At 51.2% G+C, this 21,993-nt stretch overlaps 1 protein-coding gene across 1 annotated transcript; it reads left to right on the top strand.

The window, feature by feature from the left end:
• Positions 1-542: 542 nt before the first annotated feature.
• On the top strand, positions 543-21,874 carry ARPC2 (actin related protein 2/3 complex subunit 2). Its single transcript, XM_049818494.1, has 10 exons — positions 543-753; positions 11,396-11,430; positions 12,456-12,568; positions 14,596-14,641; positions 15,200-15,386; positions 15,811-15,904; positions 18,220-18,346; positions 19,767-19,867; positions 20,346-20,446; positions 21,432-21,874. The coding sequence occupies exons 1-10, from the start codon at positions 680-682 to the stop codon at positions 21,454-21,456; spliced, it is 903 nt and encodes a 300-aa protein (XP_049674451.1). The 5' UTR covers positions 543-679; the 3' UTR covers positions 21,457-21,874.
• The last annotated feature ends 119 nt before the right edge of the window (positions 21,875-21,993 follow it).

Genomic DNA, 21,993 nt, shown 5'->3' with positions numbered 1-21,993 from the left:
GGCCCCATAACCCTGGAATTACCCAGTTCGCAGGACACCCCTTTCCCCTGTAAGCACCCCCATATCCCCGGAGCCCCCAGTTCTTGTGCAGACCCCCATACTCTGGGGCACACCCACTACTTCCTGGGGTACCCCTCCATCCTTGGGGGTACCCCACACTTTTGGGGACCCCCCCATACCCCAGGAGCCCCCCATATCCCTGAGGGCAGCCCACACTTTTGGGGACACCCCATACCCCAGGAGCACCCCATATCCCTGCCCACCCCCCGCAACTAGGGGGACCCCCATACCCAGGAGCACCCCCAAGCCGCCCGGAGCGCCCCTCTGCCCGTGGCCCACCACATTTGGGGGGACCCCCGCCGTACCCCGCTCCCCCGGCGCACCCCCCCTTGCGCCCCCCTTCCCCTCCCGCCCCGCCTCCGCCGACGGGTGGGCGGGGCACCCCAGCCGTGACGTCAGACGCGGAGGACGAAGGCGGGGCGGGAGGGACGAGCGCGCTTGCGCCGCCGCCGCCGCTGCTGCCGCCTAGCCGGCTCCGCCGCGGCCGGGGCCGGAAGTGACGCGCGGGCGCGAGAGCGGAAGCGGCGGCGCAGGCTCGGGCGGGTCCCCGGTGCGCGCAGCGGGCTCGGCTCCCTCCGGCCACGGCGCCCTGAGAGCCCCTCCCCTCTCCGGCACCGACATGATCCTGCTCGAGGTCAACAACCGCATCATCGAGGAGACCCTCACGCTCAAGTTCGAGGGCGCGGCCGCCGGGTAGGGACGGGGGGGGCCGGGCCGGGCCTGGCCTGACCGGGGCGGGGAAGGGGACAGGGCCGGGGGCGGCCGGACCGGGCCGGGCCGGGGCCGCGGACTGAGGGAGGAAGGAAGGGAGGGGCGGGCGGCGCCGGCTGGCGGGGACAGAGCTGTGCCAAACGCATGGGCAGAGGGGAGGGCCTGGCGGGTGACGGGGCGGGTAGTGCCCGTGTAGGATGGGGGTCTGGGGGAGGATGAGGCTGAGCGGGGCGGGGGGGGGGGGGGGGGGCGAGGTGAGGCAGGATGGGGGCTGTGGGATGGAGGGGCTAGGCTGGGGCAGTTGGTACGGGGTCAGGATGGGGTGGAGGCTCATGGGTTGGTGGGGGTGGTGACAAGGCAGGACGGGGGGCCTGGAGAATGCCGGGGAGGGGGGGGGTGGCACTGAGGTAGGATGGGGGCCTGGGGAGGGATGAGGGCAGAGCTGGGACAGAATGGGGGGCCTGCGGAGTGGGAGCGCTGGGAGGAGGGTCGGTACTGGAGGAGCGTGGTCTGGGTGGGGGTAACTGAGCTGGGGGTGGTGGAGTTGATCAGAGCTTGGGCAGAGTGAGGGTCTGGGGGGTGAGGGAGCAAAGTCGGACAGATAGACTTGGAGGGGGGAGAGGGGCTTAGTGGGGTGGTTAGTGCTAGGGCAGTGTGGGGGCCCCAGGGGAGGAGGAGGGAGCTGGGGAGGGTATTGGAGATTGCAGTGTTGAGGCGGGCTGAGGGAGCAGAGGAGGAGGAGAGAGCCTGGGCAAGGAGGGAGTTGGGAAGGGGGGAAGGTGGATTTGCAGGGATGTTTGCTTTGGGTAAAGCAGCGTTCATCAGAACGGGCCCAGCGTGGTGCCAGCACTGGTACAGAATGGGGGCGGGAGGAGCTGAGGAACAGGAAGCCTGTGTGTGGAGCTGTGGCCTCAGCTTTTTGCTTTGGGCGTGGGGAGCAGATTCCAGCCTGCCCCCCTTTGCTTTCCTGAGCAGGAGGGATGCAGGCCCACGGGTCTGCCATGGCCCCTGGTGCCAACTTAGTGGGTGTCCTGGCCTCGGGGGTTGGATTGGGGGGGCTGGCTTGCACCTGCATCTCTGGCTGGGGCAGTTCAGTCCCTGGGGAGCCAGTGATTATTCTAGTGTAAGTGTTGCAGCAGAGCTGTAAAGGTGCTTATCTGAGCGCAGCTTGGCTCAGAAGAGAGTCCTTTCATATAAACGTCCTTATTTGCAGCCGAACTACCTGTGGGCTCGCTAGGCTGTCTGCACGAGGCACCTCTGTATGGAGACAAAGTCCTGAGAAGCAAAGTGTGGTGGTGTTATCTCTGGGGTGGAGCCTGCCCTGGCGTTTCAAAGAGCAGGGCCCGGGGAAGGGATCCCCCAGGCAGGTGCCTTTTTCCGTGTCACTTTTTCCTCCAGTGGCTTTCAAAGCTCTCAGCCTTTTGTGCGCAGAACTTGTGACAGAGGCTATTTCCTCTGCTTTCCCCTCTCAGTTGACTTCTTGCTTGGGTTTGGGTTTTTGGGTTTTGTTTTTCCATAAAATAATCTCACAGGCTGCACTGCCTTGCAGGATAGCCGAGCTGCTTCCAGGCTTTTTATTCTTGAGCCTGATCATTTAATGCTACAAGTTTCCCAAAAGCACAGGCACTGCACTGGGAAGACAGAGCTCCCAGGTCACCGCTATGGTATTGGAGCTGCATCCATTAGAAAATATTACATGTACGGAGGTTAATAGTGTGTGTCAGAAATGCTCATTCATCACAAGTCCATACCGAGACACTTTTCCTGCTGGAGAGAGAAGAATGCACGTGTGTCCATGTGTTTGTGTAAATGTAGAGGTAGCAGTCTGCGGGTTTAAGCACACCTTGAAAACCTGACTCTGTGTGACCAAAGCTGGCATCGCTTGCTCTGCACCAGCCTGCGGGCCCCCGAAGTTTCCGTTTCTATGTACGGCGAAGCCTCCTCGCTTCTGCGTTGGCACGTTTGCCTGGCATGCCAGTTGTTCCTGGATCGATTCATAGCGTGGCTGATGGTGCTCTGCTTCTTACTCATCTACGGCATGTTCTTTTCTTTAGATGTCATTTCTACATAAGTTTTGTGCCTTGACTGTGTTGCTGAAAGAGAGGAAGTTACTTACTTCTGCATTTTCTTCTGTGCTTGTGCTGAGGCCCTCCTGTCCAAGCAAGCACAGGGTGGAGACAAAGGTCTGAGATATGCAGGGAGGTGTATTTTTTTCTCTTGGTTTCGAGTCTTTTAGGGAATGGGTGTTATGCAATGTTTATTCATGTGTGTCCTGGTTTTGGCTGGGATAGAGTTAATTTTCTTTCTAGTAGCTGGTATAGTGTTATGTTTTGGATGTAGTATGAGAATAATGTTGATAACACACTGGTGTTTTCAGCTGTTGAGAAGTAGTGTTTATACCAAGTCAAGGATTTTTCAGCTTCTCATGCCCAGCCAGCAAAGAAGGCTGGAGGGGCACAGGAAGTTGGGAGGGGACACAGCCAGGACAGCTGACCCAAACTGGCCGAAGGGGTATTCTGTACCGTGTGACGTCATGTCCAGTATATAAACTGAAGTGGGGGGGGTGGGGGTGGGGGTGGCCTGCGGAGATCACTGCTTGGGAACTAACTGGGTATCGGTCGGCAAGTGGTGAGCAATTGCATTGTGCATCACTTGTTTTGTATATTCAATTCTTTTATTATTATTATTGTCATTTTATTATTGTTATTATCATTATTATTTTCTTCCTTCTTGTCCTGTTAAACTGTTCTTATCTCAACCCACGAATTTTACTTTTTTGCCCAGTTCTCTCCCCCATCCCACTGGGTGGGGGGGAAGTGAGCGTGTAGCTGCATGATGCTTAGTTGTTGGCTGGGGTTAAACCATTACAATGTGAAATTTCTTTTCCCTCCGGCCACAGTTCAGGGGTCACTCCTGTGGTGCTGAGCCTGGAGGTGGGAAGGGATTTCCTGTATTTCACTATTTTGGTGATGGTTTTCCCAAGGCATGTCTTGGGGGTGCACACAGGACAGTCAGGGCAAGGTCAAGCCTTAAGGGGTTCAGTGTCTGGGAGCGAGTCTTGGACACTCGGACAGAGTTTGTTTTGATTATTTGCTCTAAACCAGCAGTGAGGCAGATGCAATGCATGGATTTGTCCATAGTGGTTGTCTCTGAGCTAGGTGTGCCTGGTGGCTTCAGCACCAGCGTGGGAGTCAGGCAGGGCGGGGTTTGTTTCCAAATCCTTTGCTGGGGACTTGTTCTGTGACATGGGCTGTGTTGCTCCCCTCTGCTTCCTGTGGGCACACTCTGGCCATGATTCAGCAGGCTCCCTGCAGAGCTTTCCTGGATCATCAGGTGAGAGACACTTCGTATTTCACCCTGTCATATAGAGCTAGGTCACTTTTAGAAGTCAGAGCTAATAACTGCTCATAACATTATTGTTGTACATTATATGTTGAAATCCACTCAGCATGGAGGTCCATCAGCTGTCCCTGGAGTTGCCAGTGTGGAAGGTGCCTTGGCAGGGCTGCAGACAGAGATCAACATGTGAGGCAGGGCTTAACCCATGTCTAAGAATCCTCCCTTGACAAGGTCCTTGGGGCTTGGCAGCATCCACCTGTAAATAGGGTAATTCCAAATTTAGTTTGGTTTTGTGGGCTAAACCCATGGAAATCTCACCTTCTTGGACGGCCACCGTTCAAGGGTGGTATTTAGATGAAGGCAGTGACATGTAATGGACTTCAATGTGTCTGATTTATTTATTTATTTAATATTGTAATTTCTTGTTTTAAATCCATTTCCTTAAACCAACCACATTTTTAAACAAAGGCCTAAAGCTACAATAATCTGTTGAAATAACTTGAGTTAGGAATTTGCTGCTGAAACGAAAAAGTGTCTGACTGCTGCAGCAGGGGAATACCTGGTCTGTAGCTGGAAACAAGCATGTTGAAATGAGGTAGCTTGTGAGCTTTTGTAGATGTCAGCTACGCTCTGGTTTTCCCATTTCTGATAGAAATGTGATGGGAGGGGATGAGCTCTACCAGTCGGAAGATTTTGTTTCTCATCATTATTTCCCTTTGCTAACCACACAGACAGAAAAAAACCCCAACAAATGATTTTGGTGTAAAACATTTTTGATGATTGTCTTCTGTGTCTGGTGAATACTTGTTCTGTTAACACACGGGGAAAAACTGCCTCCCAAACCAGATTTACTGTCCATTCTTGTCCCACTCTAATTTAACTGACCCCAGTGAAAGTGGCACAGGGCTTCATTCACAGGGTTTGGTTTTCCAGTCATACATAGCTCACCCCAAATTGCCAGTAAATTAATCATCTATCTCTAATTGTTACTTAGTATTTACCCACTGTGCAAAAGAAAACAAATTTGCATAGCTGGGGAACAGCATGCATTTTCCCTTGGTTGGGGGTGGAGGGAAGAGAATCTTGAATTAAATCGTTGGTTTCTTTACAGACTTTAGTAGGGACAAATCTGCAGGGCTTCATGACTTTTAGCTACATAGGGAAACAGCTGAAGCTTGAACTTTCCTGATGTGGAGTGGTTCCTGTGAGCTGATTAGAGAGCTGGGCTGAAGCTGCACTCGTGCTTTATGGTAATTCCCATTTGCGGTTGCTTTGGTGCTCGTTGACTGTAGAGCTGAGCCTTTCAGACAGTGAGGCTGAGTGCTGGGTGAAACCAGGTAGCGTGAACTTTGTGTTCATGATGTGATATGCGAAGAGAGTTCATCATGGGGAGACCGAGGAGTGTCTGGAGGCTGTTGGGCATGCTGGTAGGGTCGAGGAGCTTTGGGTCCTGCCGGGCACCAGTGAGAAACTCCCTGCAGGAGTGGCTGTGGTGATCCGTCGCTACGGCACTTCAGGGGGAGCTCAGTGGCCCCACTGAAAACAGAGGTTGCTCCTCTGCCACCCCCTCCTTCTTGCTGACACAGGCATTTTTGTGGCTTCAGGGGAAACAGGATTGGGGAAGTGACCTAGGTTAAAATTAAACAGGCACAACTGGGTATTTTTAGTCCAGATGAGTTTCCTCATCCCACTCATTGTGCGAAGGCTGCTCAGCATGGTGCAGCAGAGGAGCAGGGATCAGATCTCCTTCCTTCAGCAGCAGTCGCGGGTGCTGGCTCAGCGTCCTCGCAAGCTCACCCTGGAGCTGCACATCTCCCCCGCAGACTCACCTGCTGAAACTCAATCTACCTTACTCTGAGGAGTGCTTGGGTGATGTCGCTGGCAGAAAGTGGTACCCTTGGGTTCAGCACGGCATGGGTGGCACTACTGGTAAACCTTGGCTGTCTGCGTTGATTGAGCATGCTGTGGGTGTTTGTAGCTCCTGGGCTGCCACAGCACATCTGGCTTCAGCTACCAGGGAAGGTGACTTTGCATTAATGGCAGATCGTGAACCACCTGTGTGTGGAACCAGGCAGTGCTCTGCTTTTGAGCAATAGCGCAGGGAACAGGAGGGAAAAGCAGCCCAGATCTGCAAAGCGTTAGGCTTTGCAGGTTGTTCTGTCATCGCTCCAGCCTCAGTTTTCATCTCAGGTTCCTGGGAGGGGCCTGCTCTGTATTATCCTCTGAGAACGGTTCTTGCTGCAGCCACTGGTACTTGACACCAAAGAAAAGTGGGTATCAGTCGCTGTCTAAAAGAAATGCAGTGAACAGTGTGTGGAAAATGAGGGTCTTCCCCAGAGACCTGCCACAGCACTGGATCACTCTGGTGGGGAACCGCGGGTTACTTGCCTGCAGCTGGAACGGATATGTGTGGGGTGAAGACCTGGCTGGAAGCACACCTGCCTGTACCTGTGTGCTGCAGGACTGGCCTGTGCTTTGTCTGTTGGGAATCCCAACACCTTCCTACCAGCCAGCCTCCCCCAGGCTGCCCTGCCCACGGCATGGGAGAAGCTCAGGCATGGAGGGGTCACCTAGCCAAGAGGGGAGAGCTGGCACATGTGGGGGCTGCTGTACACTGCTTGGCATTGCCTGCCTGACAGAGCACTCCTCGAGTTCATGGTGTGTGTGCTGCCAGAGCTACAGGAGCTCTTTGATTTCATACACTCCTGCAGCTTACGCAGAGTAGCTTTTGTTAGCTGAGCGAGGCCCAGGAGTGTAGGAACTGTTCAGATAATTTTAGACATTTCTCATAATTTTTTTTATTGGGGTGGCCTTTCTGTAGTGACAGCCTGCAGTCTGACCCTGAATCTGGCTTGTTGTCTCCAAACCATGTGTCAGCCCTGGTGATCTGAAAGCTCTGCTCAGACCTTTAAGCTTTGAAATACCCCCTTTCTTTTTTTCCCCCCTCTCCTCTGGGGCAAGAGATTAGAATATCTGTATGCCTGCAGCTTTTAAAATAATTGCCATCCTCCCTTATTGGGTACAGGCCTTAATTGTGATGTGGGAGATGCTTCAATGCGGTTGTTGGCCAAGTTTGCATTTAGCTCTGTTTAATACAGAAGATGAGGTCTCTACGTAATTACAGTCTTCGTTCTTCTGTTCTTAAATTTGTTGTAACATATGGCTAAGAGCCTCCATGGCCTGAGAATGAAGCAGGGAAGTTTGGAAGTTGTCCGAGTCAAAATTGAGGAAATGCTGTCAGAAAAAAAGATTTGCTGTTGCTCTTAAGTGCTTGCTGGCATCTCTCCACGGGCACTGTGGCTCTTCGTGGATGTTCTGCTGGGGTGAAAAATCTGATTTGGAGCTGGCTCTATATTAGATAGACGGAGCGTAGGAGCCATTTGGAGATGAATAGGAGGGATGCGGGCAAGAAGACGTAAAACCTGTCAGGGCCTTTTATTGTTAGAAGCAGAGGGCAGATGGGATTCGGTGTGGATTTGACTTCAAACCTGGTAAGTGTTATCAGAAAATGGACCGCTGCCTGGAACAGCTGCCATTTTAGCATCTGAGTTCAGGCAGGGTTTTGTAGAAAGGTCTGGTCTGGATTGAGTGTTTAGTGCAGAGAGGAGCCATCTCAGTTATTCCTGGTATGAGCTGGTTTTATTGTCCATTTGGGGCAGAGGGTAGCAAACAGGGAAAGTCGCTGGGGGAGGCTATGGTTCAGGTAGCGTTGGTGGAAAGGCGCTTGTAGGGGTCACAGCAGCTCTCTGCCCTGGGAGCAGATGGGCTGTACTGTCTGAAATCCTCTGAGTGTAGCCAGGTTTAGTCTGGTTCTCGGAGACTTGAGGCAGGGGTGGAAGTGAGCCTCAAACAAGCTCCCTGCTGCCCAGAGCCCCGCTTTGAAGTAAAACACAAAAAGGATTTGCACCGAGCTGCTAAACTGCTGATTCTTGCCATGGGTGTGGATGGGTCTCATCATGGAGTCAGGGGACACTGGAGCACACCAGATCGGACAGAGCGCTTTGGGATCACACCAGTAACCTGACGGTAACAGATACCTAACCTGCAGCAGCACAGGCCCACTGTGCATCCCCTGCACAAAGTATTTGCCTGCACAAGATCTGGTAGGGCCAAACACGGAGAGGACACACTGTGCCTCTGCAGAGTGTTTGGCACATCCCCGCTGCTATTTCTGTTGGCGGAAGATGGGGTTGGTGGAAGGTCGAGGGGAAGTGATCACGTGCGTACGACCTGCATCGCTGTCGCTTATCTGGAACCCGTGGGAGGCTGGAGGTGAGAGCTCTTCTCTCTTCTGCCTGGGGACTTCTTGATGGGGGAAGAACAAATCAGGTAGCAAAAGGGTGATTTTTCTGAGTTGTGGAAACGTTTTAAGTAGCCAGGATAGCTTTGGTGAGATGAGCCAGAGAAATAAATAGAAGCACTTTAAACTTTGGGGTTGTAAGGCTGCTGAACTGTGAAGGGCTAAGACAGCTCACTTTGCCCCCAGCCACACTTCTCATACCCTTCCCTGTCCTCCCCTGGGCCAGGCCAGGCCTGGGTTACTTAGGTGTGTGCCAGGCAAGGCAGAAAAACTCCCTGCAGTAGATCACAGGGCCAGCGTAGCTGTTAGGAGCTCTGTATGCGGCTCACGTGAGTGCTTGCTTCACTGAATCTATGCCGGGAAGCGGCTGAATATTCAGCACCCAAAGTTCTGCCCAGTTACCTGCTTTTCCCTTAAATATCTCCCCTCCTCGCCATCCCCAAGTACAAGAACCGAACCACTTGGAAAATTGGTGTTAAAATAACTTCTCTAAGAAATCCATGCTTGCGTTGAAGCATTCAAAAATGGGGCTGTGTCAGCTGTAAGCTTTTGTGTGCAGAACAAAGGCTGTCGTGCAGAGCCATTAACTGACTTTGGGTACACGGTCTCACATGGCTTCTTAAATAATGGGAAGAGTGATCTTCCTGCCATCCCCTGGGGTACTGGGTGAGTGAGCAGGGAATTGTCCTTCCTCGGCAAAACCACTCCAGTGCACTGGTTGTCACTTGCTTCCCTGCATTGCTTGGTGGGAGGTGCTGTGTGCTGGGAGCCTGGGCTCTGGGAGGCATCGGTTTCATGTGCATGGGGAATGGGGTTTGAATGGTATTCCTCTGAGAAGATGGAACCAAGGTTTAAGGATGCGTCCTCTTTAATATTCCTAGCTCTCGTGTGCCTGACTGCGCTATCTTTAAAGCTTCCTACATAGGTTTCTTTTTTTATAAAAATTTATACTGCCATCCGAGCTGATTCCCAAGTCTGAGTGTGGTGCTCTAAAAGAAGAACACGTCTGCATCGACTGACCAAGTGGGATCAGTGGGATTTTCTTTCATCTCTGCTCTGAGCAGTCCTCAGTGAGCTGAAGTGGCTTGGATGCAGTTTGGGGAATTGCTCCCCTTTCCAAGAGCCTGAGTTGAATATGCAGCCAGGGGATGCCTTGCAAGTCCCCATCTCAGGCCCAGCTGGGAGGGGGAGATAGAGTGAGCAAGGTCACAGGTAGCTGGCACAGCTCTTAAACTAAAGGACCTGCATTGGATGCGCTTGCACTGCTTCTTTCAAGTGTGTGGTTTTTATCTTCAGCGATGCAGCACAAAAGACGGAGGCTCTCCAGCCTCCCAACAAAAAGGACTGTTGCTTTTCACAGCTAATAACTTTCAAGAAACAGCAACACCTCATGGTTTCCACTTAGGATCTCTGGCTGGGGGTTAATTCCTCCCTTTCCACCTGAGTAAAATGTTGTTGACCTGGCGCATGGTCTGGGATCAGTGCTGTTCAGTGCCTTGGTCTCCCTACATTGCCCATCTTGAGTTTTAGCACATCATGGTCATTCCTGGCTTCCAGGAATGAGGCTGTCTGCAGAAAAGCTGATGGAAGAACAGTGCTTTCTGCTGGGGGAAAAAAAGTCATTAAAACCTTTCCAGAATATGGTGAGGGAAGGTAGATATTGAGTCATCACTTCCCCCACCTTTCTTGGTGTATGTGCTGAGGTGTAGCTGGTACCCAGCAGCATACACATACATGGACAGAGCAAGTTTTGGCAAAAAGGTTGAAGTTGGTCTCTGGGCAGTGGCATCATAGTTGAGACCACAAGGCTGCCTTGAGACACTGGCTTTGGTTTGGGGAGCTATTTCAGTACATTCGTTCAGATGGATGTGAATGAACTATTTTCGAGGCTAGATTTGTCAGCCATAGCATTAGCCTGTACTCTGTTTAATATCAGCCACTTTTGAAAAATAAACAGAGATATGCTGTGAAACAGCAGTAGCAGACTGGCAGTTTTACCCTGTTCTTATTTTCCACCCCTGCTCTCAGCGGTGGAGGTACCTTTGCATTGCTCCCTGTTGGAGAATAACCTATTAATATCAATCCCCTCAGAGCTGCCAAAGCAGTTTTATAGTGCCAGTCCCAACAAAACCACTTTTTAGAAGCAGTTAGATCTTTCTTGCGATCCTGTTCTACAAATCATGGACAAACTGGTAAATAGGGTTTGTTAAGATGTTACATCTTCATACCCACAGCGTAAGAAGTGATGTGTCATTGGCTCACAATGTGCTCTCATTGCTGATCAGGGATCCGAAAGACCACACTGCGCAGTGTTAGAGCAAACCCAGATCTACAGTTTTTCCTGCAGAGGTAGTTGGCATAATGTTGGGGTATTTCAGAAGGGACATGAAGGGGCAGGATGAAATGCACAGCTGGAAAGTTTCCTTCTGTGGTTTGCTCCTGGCCATGAACTTGGAGAAGGGGTCTTCTCTGCAAGCAAGTTGTATCAATGCGTTTGCAGAGCTGCTGTTGGTAGTGAAGGGGGCACTGCGTTGGGAAGGATTGTTCAGCCTCTAAGTCCCCTTCTGTGAATTGGTATTGCAGGAGCTTAAAAAAGAGCCTCTGTCCTCAAACCTGTATCGTAGCTGTTCTGTACGGAGAATGTGCTTGTTAAGCTCCTTAGTGATGAGTAGCTTTCTCAGGCATTTCTAACTGGAAATCGGTGATCTCAAAATCTATTCATAAACTACAAATAATAACAATTTCTGCCAGGTTCAAGGCCTATTTATATCATCTGGGGTAAAACTGGTGCTTATAGGAATGGGGAGAATTCTAAGATCTCTTTTCAAAGGTTATCTGCTAGTTGAACAGCAGGAGATAGAAGGGTTTTCAGGTACAGCTGCTTGTGAGAAACAGGGCATTGGAAATTAATCTTCTTTCCTTCACAGCTTGGAGGCTGCTGTTTGAGTTCTCATTTACCTCCTTTGTTTTCTTTTTTTTTTTTAGAAATAAACCAGAGGCAGTAGAAGTAACATTTGCAGGTAAGCTCCACAGCTCTCTTGACTTCTCTGAAAAAAGGGCTGGCTCAAATGGTCTGTCCACAGTTATGCCTGGTGTGCTCAAATTCACCCAGCACTGCTGCAGGGGAGGAGAGCTGTGCAGGGGCAGACAGTGTGGACACCCTGCAGTGTCCCCGGAGCTGGGGCTTTGTCAGCTGCCTCGCTATTTTCTCTGTCCATCTGCCTTCCCTGGGACTCTCCCCACAGCAGTGAGTTCAGTGGTGGCAGCGCTTTAGTGTGTGTGTGTGCTACATAGCTCTTCTCTTTTTACCTTGCCTGTTCTCCAGTGCTGCCCTTGATGCTTACTTGTTATTAGGTCTTTAGCACCATCTGGTTTGGGTTGTTACGAAGCTGGCTCGGTGTGACAGGCAAGATGAATTCATCGCCCGAAGTTTGCTCTGCAGGATGAGAAGTGCCAAGGAAGTTCAAGTGTTCATTCAGCAACTGATTTTTTTTTTTTCGCTTCTGTTATCAAAAATCTCTGTAAGCTGCAGAGCTTCATGAGGAAGTGGAGTTTGCTAGGTAGCTGGAGGGTTGCCTTTCCCTGCCTCTTGCCCATTCTGCAGTGAAGTGGAAGCTGTCTCAGCAGGCAGCGGCTGAGCTGCCTTTGCTGACAGAGATGTTTTTTCTTCCAGGCTGCAGCTCTGGCCCAGTGGGCATGTCAGTCACTTTCCGTGCTGGCCATCCAGAAGGCTCCTGTCTCTGCTTGTTTGTATCCTTGTGCATTGAGCACAAGCTGATTTGCCAGGGATACTAAATGACACTAGACTAAAGCTTTCTGTGATGGACAGGTGTCAAAACTGTTTCAGCCCGTTGAATGATAACAGGTCTCCCTACATGACATTACCGCTTTCCTTAATTACAGGTTTCTGTCTTGGTGTATGTGTGAGGGCTGGAGCAGGGGGAACAGTGTTGCTTTATGCAGTTCCTAGAACATGTAGGGAAAACCTTCCTCAAAAATGGGAACTGGTTCTTGTTCCCTCACGTTTCTCTTGCTTGCTTCATAGACTTTGATGGAGTCCTTTACCATATTTCAAACCCCAATGGAGACAAGACAAAAGTGATGGTCAGTATTTCTCTGAAATTCTACAAGGAACTCCAGGAACACGGTGCTGACGAGGTAAGTGAGCATCTCTAGGCCTTGAGCCTACAAATACTGTCTTAGCATCGCTATGTCCTTGCAATGTTGACGGATCTAACTTCTAACCCTTAGAGAAGCATCTGTGCTCCTATCTCACGCTGGTCAAAGGAGCAGCCCTATGCTAACCAGGAGTCCCACTTTGCTGGAAGACAAGGGCAAAGTGTATTTACACTCTCTGATGAATAAGAAGTCATCTTATATGACCCTACAGCCTGAAAGGCAAAGGGCACCACTAATTTTGAATGTTCAAATGAGTGTGAGGTGTGACCATAGCGAATGGTTTCTCTAACTGATGTGCTGAGCCCACAAGTGAAGGAATGCACCAAGACAAATCTGGAGTCCCACGGCGCTGCTCTTCTAACCACACTTCAGAGCGAGCGACGGGCTCCTGCTGTGTGTGCAGACCTTGATCTGCAGACTGGTTCCCTTTTCACTGCTGCTGTGTGAAGTAGCAGGTTCAGTTCCTGTTGAATGGGCTGGGGCTGTGGAGGCCCATTTATGGTAGAAATAAAGAGCCTCTCTGAGCTGTGGTTGGGTGGTGGGGCAGGAAGTGTGACTCAGTTCCTGAGTCAGTTTTCAAATCTCCACATGGTAGCAAATGGGGTTCACCCAAGGCTCTTCAGCAGGCTTTTACCTCTGGTGTCTGTCTTTGGAGGAAAACAAGGAAACTGCTCCATGAGTTTATTGTGAGTCTGGTGAGAAACAAGTGATTTGAACCCAAAGTGAATTCCTGCGAGTTGCTGTAAGACCTACCAAAGTCAGAATAAATAGGACTGAGTGTCCTGCTTTCCTGGTTCCTGTATGCAGAGCTTTCTAGGAGCAGCATTGCCTGCTACTGAAGGTACTGCTGCTGGCAAACGAGAGAGTCAAGCAGCCCAAAGGGTGGACCCCACCCAGCATGTTTAGCAAGGATCAGTACAGCGTGTGATCCCAGGAGAACTGCTGTGGTGGGCAAGTGGCTAACACCACTGTGCACCAGCAGCCGCTGTGGTGGTGGTAGAAGGCATCTTCCCAAGCTTTTAGAGGAAAATGGGATCTCTGCAGGACTGCCTTGGGATTGTTGACTAAAGAGAAATTACATTTTTAAATCACCAGTTAGCAAACTGTTGCTTTCTGTGCTTCCCTGGAGACGATGGAGCTTGTTTCTGCTCTGTCTCTGGTGAAACCCCACTGTAAGGAGCACAAAGTGGGGTTCCTGCTAAGACGGAGCTTCTCCCTGGGCAGGCTCTCTACTGAGAGGAGGTTTTGGCATGCAGAGAGCCCGTGCATCCTCTCTGTGTGGCAGTGGGTGTCATCCCAGGAGGGCCGGCTCTGCCACAGCTTTGTTGTGTTCTTCTCTATGAAATACCTCCTGTTCCCAGCCCCCTCATTGACACAGAGCTATGGCTCAGTTGAAAATTGCCATTGATGTAAAATTCAGCAGTGATTATGTTTGAAGAAAGGTTTTTGCTATGCTGTAGGCGGCTCTGCTTCTGGGAGGCATCCAAGCTGCCTGGCACTCTCCTCTCCATCCCTGTCTCTCCTGTGCAATAGGCTGAGACAGGGCGGGCAATTGCCCAGCCACGTTGTGCCTGACCCCTGCTCTGAATTTGCCTTCCTGCAAGGAGAGGGTCAGGGCACACTTTGCATCTGCCTTTGAATGGGAAGATCGGTTGTAGCCCTCAGATCAGTTGTGTCAAGCTCTGCTGACAGTTCTCCTTTGAAGGTGAGGTGTATGGAAAGGGTTTTCTTCCCCTCACAAGTTCAAGACCAGCAAGAACTTTAAGTTCCAGTTTCGACTCCTGTCCTGCAGCGTGTCCCTTGTCAGTGGGATTCAGGGAGCTCTGTCTAGAGCAGGAGCAGCCAATAACACTGTAAACCGGTGAGTTAATATTTGTCCAAGCTCACTTAGACTAGGGGAGGCAGGTGCCTAATTTGATGTTTTTAAATGGAGAGCAATCATGGCCTGGGCTGTGCAGGAGAAAATTCTGATGGCTTGTGCTCTCAATGTTTAATTTCTTTCCTAGGTATTGAAGAAAGTCTATGGAAGCTACTTGGTAAATCCTGAATCAGGTAACCCTCCAATAACATTTACTCTGTATGTCTGAATGCAATTCCAAAATGACTTAAGTCGCCTCAAACGAAGGCTGCACTTCAAGAGCTTGATATCTGGGGCTCTGTACAATGAATGGCAATTTAAAGGGTGGCTCAGGTACGTCAGGGCTGAAGTAGCTTGCAGCACAAGCTGTAATTCTTGATGCAGCCTTTCTCCAGGAAGCCTCTGTTCCTCACAGTTGGGGTCTTTGTTCTTCTCAAAGATACTTCGTGAGACACAGGAAAACCATGGTTACCTGTGACAGCATCTCTTCCTACTCACTGTAAAAACTTGGGAGCAGCTCAGCCAGCACGTGTGTCTGGGAGCTCAGGAAGGAGCCCCAGAAGTGTTGCCATGGCCACGCACTGAGCTCAGGCATGGCTTCTGGTGATGCTTGGAGTGGGAAGCACTCACCCCTGGGGCTTTTGGGAGGGCTTAAGGCAAAGGTGGGACTGTAGGTGTCTCTTCCCAGAAAATGTCTCTGGCTTCATTAAGGCCCTGCTTAGATTATTAAGTTAGTGGCTGTCCCTCCCCAGGTTACAATGTCTCTTTGCTCTACGACCTGGAGAACCTTCCTGCAGACAAGGACGCTATCGTGCACCAAGCTGGCATGTTGAAGCGCAACTGCTTTGCTTCAGTCTTTGAGAAGTATTTCAAATTCCAGGAAGAGGGCAAAGAAGGAGAGAAAAGAGCTGTCATCCACTACCGGGACGATGAGACAATGTAAGTGTTCAAACCAAGCAGCATGGGAGTCAGACAGCTGTCAGTACACTTCTTGCTCCAGCTCTATGTTGTGGTGGAAAGTCAGGAAATCCTACTGCTCTGTACTTCAGGGTAATAAGGGCCTGTCCTAGGCTGTCAGAAGTACCCATTGAGGGTAGTGCTTATCCCTCGGGCTGCAGGGATGTTACACAAGAGTCTCTGTTAGTGGCAGCACTTGTGGCTGCATGCAGCAGAGAAACTAGCCACTCCCAACAGAAATGTTTTGCTCCCTGTAAATACTTCTTGAGGGAGGGGAAATTTTCAGCAGCCAGGCCTGTGAATGGTGGTTGTCTCCACTTGACCTTGTCTGGCAGTTTCTTCCTCATCCAGTTGTACCTCTTAGCTCCTGTTCATAGCTGGGTTTTCCTCTCTCACCTCACTGCAGGTATGTCGAGGCAAAAAAGGACCGTGTCACGGTTGTGTTCAGCACGGTATTTAAGGATGACGATGATGTGGTGATCGGGAAGGTGTTTATGCAGGTATGGAAACTGAATTATGGCAAAAGGGTTTGGTCTTCGATTCAGATGCCTTCTTGCTTGAAGCAGCATTGCCAACAAGCAGATGTTAGGCTGAAGTTAACTCACAGGCAGTTTAATGCACGTAAATGCTTTGCAGGGCTCCAGGCTGCACTGGGATGGAGGAACCATGTTAATAGGTGGTGTATTTTCTAATCCAGGCTCTTGCATTAGCATCTTTATTATTGATGGTCTTGCTTGTATGGACAGTCAAAAGTATGTGTTACAGATGAGAAACACCATGGTGACTACTTCAGTATCCACCTTGAGGCCCTGTAGTGCAGCTAGCTGTGGTATAGGGATCGCCAGCCAGCTGAGGAGCTGAGCGTGGTGGGGAGGCTGTAAAGGGAGAAGGGGTGAGGCAATGTGCCGTGCCGGCGATCGCGCTAAGAGTTGTCTTCACCTTGAAGTTTGTTCTTGCCAATGCTCAAATGCTGCAGTCTCAGCAGCTCAGTGTGGCTGCTCTTACATGCCATGATAGGGTCTCGATTTTGAGCTTTTCAGAGCTGTGAACTTGCTTAGTTTTTGGGCTTGAATCAATCATCATAATGCCAAGTACTTCTGGACTCAGCTACCCTTTGCAACTGCCATTTAGCTGGGAAGCATCCAGAGGCCATAGTAAACACTTTGTATGTCTGTTAGTGGCTGTGTGCAGCCTGTGGAGATTGAGGTATTTGCTTACAGCTGGGGAAAGCTCAGTGCGTGCTGGTATGTGTGTTCATCTGTGTCACTGGCCTGCCTAGCTCATCTTATGTCTGCTGAAGCACCTGGGGAGCCTACTGCACAGTCACAGCTGGGGAGCAGGGCTTTGCAGTGTGTTCCAGGGCTAGAGGAGCTTTAGCCCATCCATTCAAGGGTGCCAGGCCAAGCTGCTGACAGGCTCATGGACAGCAAGCTACTGGCCCAGTTTGCTGGATACCGGTTTATCTGTGTTTGGGGGTCATTAGAACAGGGTCTGTTGTGATGGAAGTCTTATCTCGTAGCTCTGCTCTCTGTGTTCTTTAGCTACGGGCAAGGCATCTGCTCTGGCTTTGAGCTTTTCCCCACCAGCCTGGAGTTCAGCTTTTAAAACAGGGAGGGAGGCATGGGGTGAACAAAACAGGGTTTGTGAGGCTCCCAGGGAGGTGGCAGGCCTTCAAGGCAGCAGCTGTCCCAGAGTCTCCGTGTCCCAAGTTCTTGGTTTCTACAACAGCAAACCCTGCTCCTGCCCAGCCACAAGAATTTCCACTCTGAGTCACACCGGCTCCTTCCCTCCAACTATTGCTCTTGCATAACACAGCCCAGTCAGGCATGGTGGCTGCTCATCTGGGCTCTCATGGAGAAAATCTGACCATTAACTAACCAGTGAAGCCTTTTGAACCATTGTACCTTCTGGCATAAGCAGGCAGAAGTGCAAGCTAAGCATTTCATTAAGGAAACCCCAGTGAACTACTGGGTTCTCTAAAAGTGGCATGGATGCTCCTGCCCTTCCCAGGGTGAGCTCTGCTCGGAAGGGAGGAGAGGTTGAGGGTGGCTGATTATGTGTAGGTTGCACTGGGGGACAGTGAGGCAGAGGGGAAGCTGCCCTGCCTTAGGCCAGGGGCATGTTGTCTGGACTTTCCCAGCCCCATGTGGAGGACAGTCCTATAATTCCTGAAATGCAGACCCACTTCATTTCATGGGAGGTGGGGGTTGTGCTGCTGTCAGAGAGGTTCCCTGATGGAAGGGATCTCCTTGCCTGAAGGTATTGTTTCGCGGTAGAGAAGTGTTAGGAGGAGCAGGGTTCCCACACAAGCTTCAAATCCTATAGGTGCTTCTTAATGCCGAGGCAAAGATTCCTGGTGGGAGGCGCTTTCTCAAATGGCAGAGCCTTTATGCTTAGTGCAATGGAGACCTCACAGCCCTTTCTGAGAATTTCCTTTGCTCTGGGCTGATGGGCGCTGCTGACTTTTGCTGGAAGCATTAATGATGTTGACCTGGCAAGAACTGTGCAGTCTCATGTGCTTTTTCAGACTGAGGTGTCCCTTCCACAAAACACCCAAGGTAGGAAGGGTGATGCTGAAAGCCACCCCAGCTGAGGGGCTGTGCTAGGGCCACGTGTAAACCCAGGACAGTATGCGTTTTGGTCTGGTTTTGCTGGGAAAAAAGATTGTTTTCCAGAGGTTTGGCCTGATAGACTCAGCCCATTCAGGGAAAGATGGGAAACATCCAGCTCAGTTGCCCTGTGGGAGTAGGGAAACCCCGTTTGCTTTCCCAGTGGAGTGTTGTAGTGGGACTCACCTTCGCTTTGTCTTGTTCAGGAGTTCAAGGAGGGTCGCCGGGCCAGTCACACAGCCCCACAGGTGCTCTTCAGCCACAGGGAGCCGCCCTTGGAGCTGAAAGACACAGACGCGGCTGTTGGCGACAATATTGGCTACATCACCTTTGGTAAGCAGGCAGCTCTGAGGCCTGGGGATACTTGGGGAGGAGAGAGGTTCCTGCTGCTGCATGAAAAACAAAAAGGAATTCACCTTCCCTGAGTCTTCAAACAGGTCATTGGGCGCTGAAGGGATTCTGCAGTTGCAGTCTGCGTTGTCTGCCCCCTTCAGTGTGTCCCTTTGCTGTATCAGGTCACCTCAGCTCTGCTGTGGGCAAGAAGGCGTGGAAGTGGACAGTGAGCCATTTAGTGTCTACCTGTAAAATAAGTTAAGCATTTGGGAGCAAGAGAAGGGTGGCTTTGCTGTGATATTGTAGAAACTGGAGGGTTTTTTGTGGGAGGTTTCATGCGAGTGTATTTGTAGCTTGTCCAGCTGCAGGCACCTGTGCAGTGCTTGATCAGCAGAGGCAGTTGGAGATCAGGAGCAGGGCAGTGAGTTCTGCTTCTCCAGCTCTGCCTCTTTGTTCTGGGCCAAACATTTCCATCTCTGATGAGCCGCTTTCCCCTGCCTGCAGAGGTGCAGGCCAGCAGAGTCATCACTTCCTCCTGGGCCGCAGTGCTGAGGAGTCCAAATCCTGCCCTGTTCAAAGGGAAAGGTCTCTTCCAGAGAAATTGGAGGTCATGGTTGGATGTGCCATTAGGGTCTCTCAGGCCAGCATTCCTGCGGTTCAGAGCTCAGAGGTGGAGCATAAACACTGCAGGACAAGGTGAAGTTAGCACTGCCCTCCTCCTGTGCTGGGAATGGTGCCTTGAGGTTAGGGCAGCTCATTAGCTATGGGAGTGCTGTCTAATGGCAGGTCTGGGACAGTGAGCAAGACTTCATTCTTGTCCAGTTGAAATTTCCTTGTTATCTGATCTGACAGTCCCAGGTGAGATCATCACCCAGACAAAAGGTCTTTCAGCCTTTGGATCAGGGACACTTAGCACAGCACCAGCCTGTGGAAAGAGTGAGCCACCAGGCCCCTGCAGTAACCAAGTCTGGCTCTGTCACGGTGCTGACAAGCTGCCAGGCAGGGATCCACAACAGATTTCAAGATCCAAGGGCAGTCTAGATCTTGAAATCAGTTGAGCGGCCTGGCCGCCCTTGTCTGCCTCCCAGCTCTCTCTTCCATTTGCTTCTCCCAAGCACTGAAGTAGCGTCATGCAGTTTCCTACAGTGCCGTCATCTCTGGACACTTGGCCTTGCCTGTGTCCTCCAGAGTGCACAGCTGTGTCCAGGCTGCTGCAGGAGACATGGAAAAGTGCTGCAAAGCTCTGTTTAAAATCACAAGTGCTGCTTAGTCTTGGTATGTGTTACAGTAAAGGGCTCTTTGTAGAGAGCAAAGCAGGTGTTCAGAGCAGCACACCTTGAAGCCTCCAGCACTGGAGGAACCTGAAGCCCTTTGGTATCCTTTGGAGGCTCTAATGGTTTGTGTTGCCCTCTTCTTTCAGTGCTGTTCCCCCGTCACACCAATGCTGCTGCCAGAGACAACACCATAAACCTGATCCACACGTTCCGGGACTACCTGCACTATCACATCAAGTGCTCGAAGGTACTGAGGGGATGGGGCTGGGGGGATACAGGGTAGCTTTGGCCCATCTTAACCTGGGTGCTGCAGGGGAGGAACTCGGGGCAGGAGTGCCCCCCTGAGAATTCATTGGGGCCTGGCATTGCCCTCGCCAGTCCTGCAGGGGTGGCAAGTGATGCATCATCACCTCCCTGCTCTTTGGCACAGGCAGCGCCTGTTTGCTTCCCATGATAGCAGCGAAATAGGATTTTTCTCTTTTGGATCTGGTTTCTTTTCTGGGAACAGAAATGAGGGTAATTGTTCAGAGAGACCTGGCTTTGACCAGGGCTTAGATAGCAATTTTCACTGTTGCCTCCTGAACTCCCCTCATAGCACCATGGCTGTGCAGAGCTACGTGCTTTCCCAACAAGGAAGAGAATAATAGCTCCTACCCCATGTCCTGAAATCTCAGCTATAAAGGAAGGATCCTGACCCATCCCCATTTTGTCCTAATGAAATGCAGGCCTATATTCACACGCGTATGAGGGCAAAAACATCGGATTTCCTCAAGGTGTTGAACCGTGCCCGTCCAGATGCAGAGAAGAAAGAAATGAAAACAATCACGTGAGTAGGAAAGCAGGGCTTGGCTCTCTGGGCTTCTCTGCCAGCCACGAGCTTGCTCCTTCTCAGCTTGGCATACTCCGGTCTAGGGAGGACTGGGATGCTGTGGGGGTGACCAGACCAGGGCCTGATGTGCTGGAACCGCATCTGAGAGAGAAAGGGGGTGTTTCATAGCAAGGTGGTTGCCTGGGTGCCTTGAGGCGAAAGCCTGGATCAGGGCATGTTGGCCTCTCAGGACCCCTGTGCTCCCTCCACCACACTCACTCACTGCCTCACGTGTCCATTGTAGGAGCTGGGTCTGTGGCAAACCCTGTGCTGGCAGGTCCTTTGTGAAAGAAGGCTTTGTGAGCCCTGGTGTCTCCATTGTCCCCCCCCGAGCCCATGGTGGCGTTCATGGGGCTTTTCCCCTGTTGTATTAAAGCTGGCTGATCACCTCTGGGGGCAGCTCCAGCTCACAGGGGAGAGTGGCCAGGTCCTTCCTGGGGGTTTGTGGGCACTGAAGCAGGTTCCTGCTGCCTGGTGCATCTGCTGCTCCTTGGAGCCCCTGGCTGCTCTTGGCCGGCAGATGGCTGGGGCCAGGAGGGCTCCCGGGCTGCTGTGCTAGCTGGCTGGCTCCCTCTTGGGAATAAAGCAGCCCAGAGCAAAGTGCGTGGAGGAGAGCAGTTGCATGAACATGTTTCCCTCAGGTCCTTTACCCTCTGCTGATCCCAGAGCTCCTTTGCATCCTTTTTCTGTGTGTCCTGGCATGCCCCCCTTTGTGTTCTGCTCTAGGGCAGTGGGGTTGTCCCCTCTGCAAAAGCCAACCCTTCCCAACAGCCCCATGACCTGGTTCTGCAGCCACAAATGCCTGCGAGCTCTGAACCAGTGGTGCCTGCCTGGCTTTGAGAGCTCAGTGCAAGCATGTGCCCCACCAAAAGCCCCGTAGCCACCCTGGGGCACCCCAGAACAGTGCTGGGGGATGTGCTGACCTCTCTCTGCATCCTTTCAGGGGGAAGACGTTCACAACCCGTTAACGCCAGGTTCACTGAGGCTGCAGTGGAGGACGAAGGTTGGGGCACTTGCTACCCGATAATCGTAGCTTTTAATGTTGCACCTCTGTGGGCTCATAAGGAATTCAAGCAATCGGGGTCTGTTTGTACGACAGTTTGGGGAGTAATCTGCAGAAACGAGCTGTGCTTGCGAGGACTCGATCGTTCCAAGAAACAAAACCTTAATTCCAGTTTGATTGACTTAATTTCTTTTCTTTTTTAATTTTTTTTTTCTTTTCAAGCTGTTTCGCTTTGCAATATGTTACCGGAAATAAGTTGCAGTATTTCTTATGAGAATAATGCAATATTAACTTGTTTTCTTCTGAGTATTTGAGTTCAAAACTCCTGTATCTGAAGAAATACTGTTGGGGTTCATTAATAAAGGAGATCTTTCTATCTTAAAGGGCCGTGGGGTGTTGGCTTGTCAATGCATGTGGCCTTGCCCTGGAAGGGGTGTTTGGAGTCACAGGTGCAGTACTGTATCCTGGAGCAAATTACTTCTGGTGGTCTCTGTCTTGCGGG

Source organism: Accipiter gentilis, chromosome 1, assembly GCF_929443795.1.
Source record: "Accipiter gentilis chromosome 1, bAccGen1.1, whole genome shotgun sequence".
In the NCBI taxonomy this organism is placed as follows: Eukaryota; Metazoa; Chordata; class Aves; order Accipitriformes; family Accipitridae; genus Astur; species Astur gentilis.
The sequence above is the reverse complement of the archived record's forward strand: the minus strand, read 5'-3'. Positions and strand labels throughout refer to the sequence as shown.

Coding starts and splice junctions, on each gene's coding strand:
- ARPC2 (XM_049818494.1), top strand. CDS start 680: ATGATCCTGCTCGAGGTCAACAACCGCATCATCGAGGAGACCCTCACG. Junction 12,569..14,595: donor AGGAACACGGTGCTGACGAG/GTAAGTGAGCAT, acceptor TTTCTTTCCTAG/GTATTGAAGAAAGTCTATGG. Junction 20,447..21,431: donor AAAGAAATGAAAACAATCAC/GTGAGTAGGAAA, acceptor GCATCCTTTCAG/GGGGAAGACGTTCACAACCC.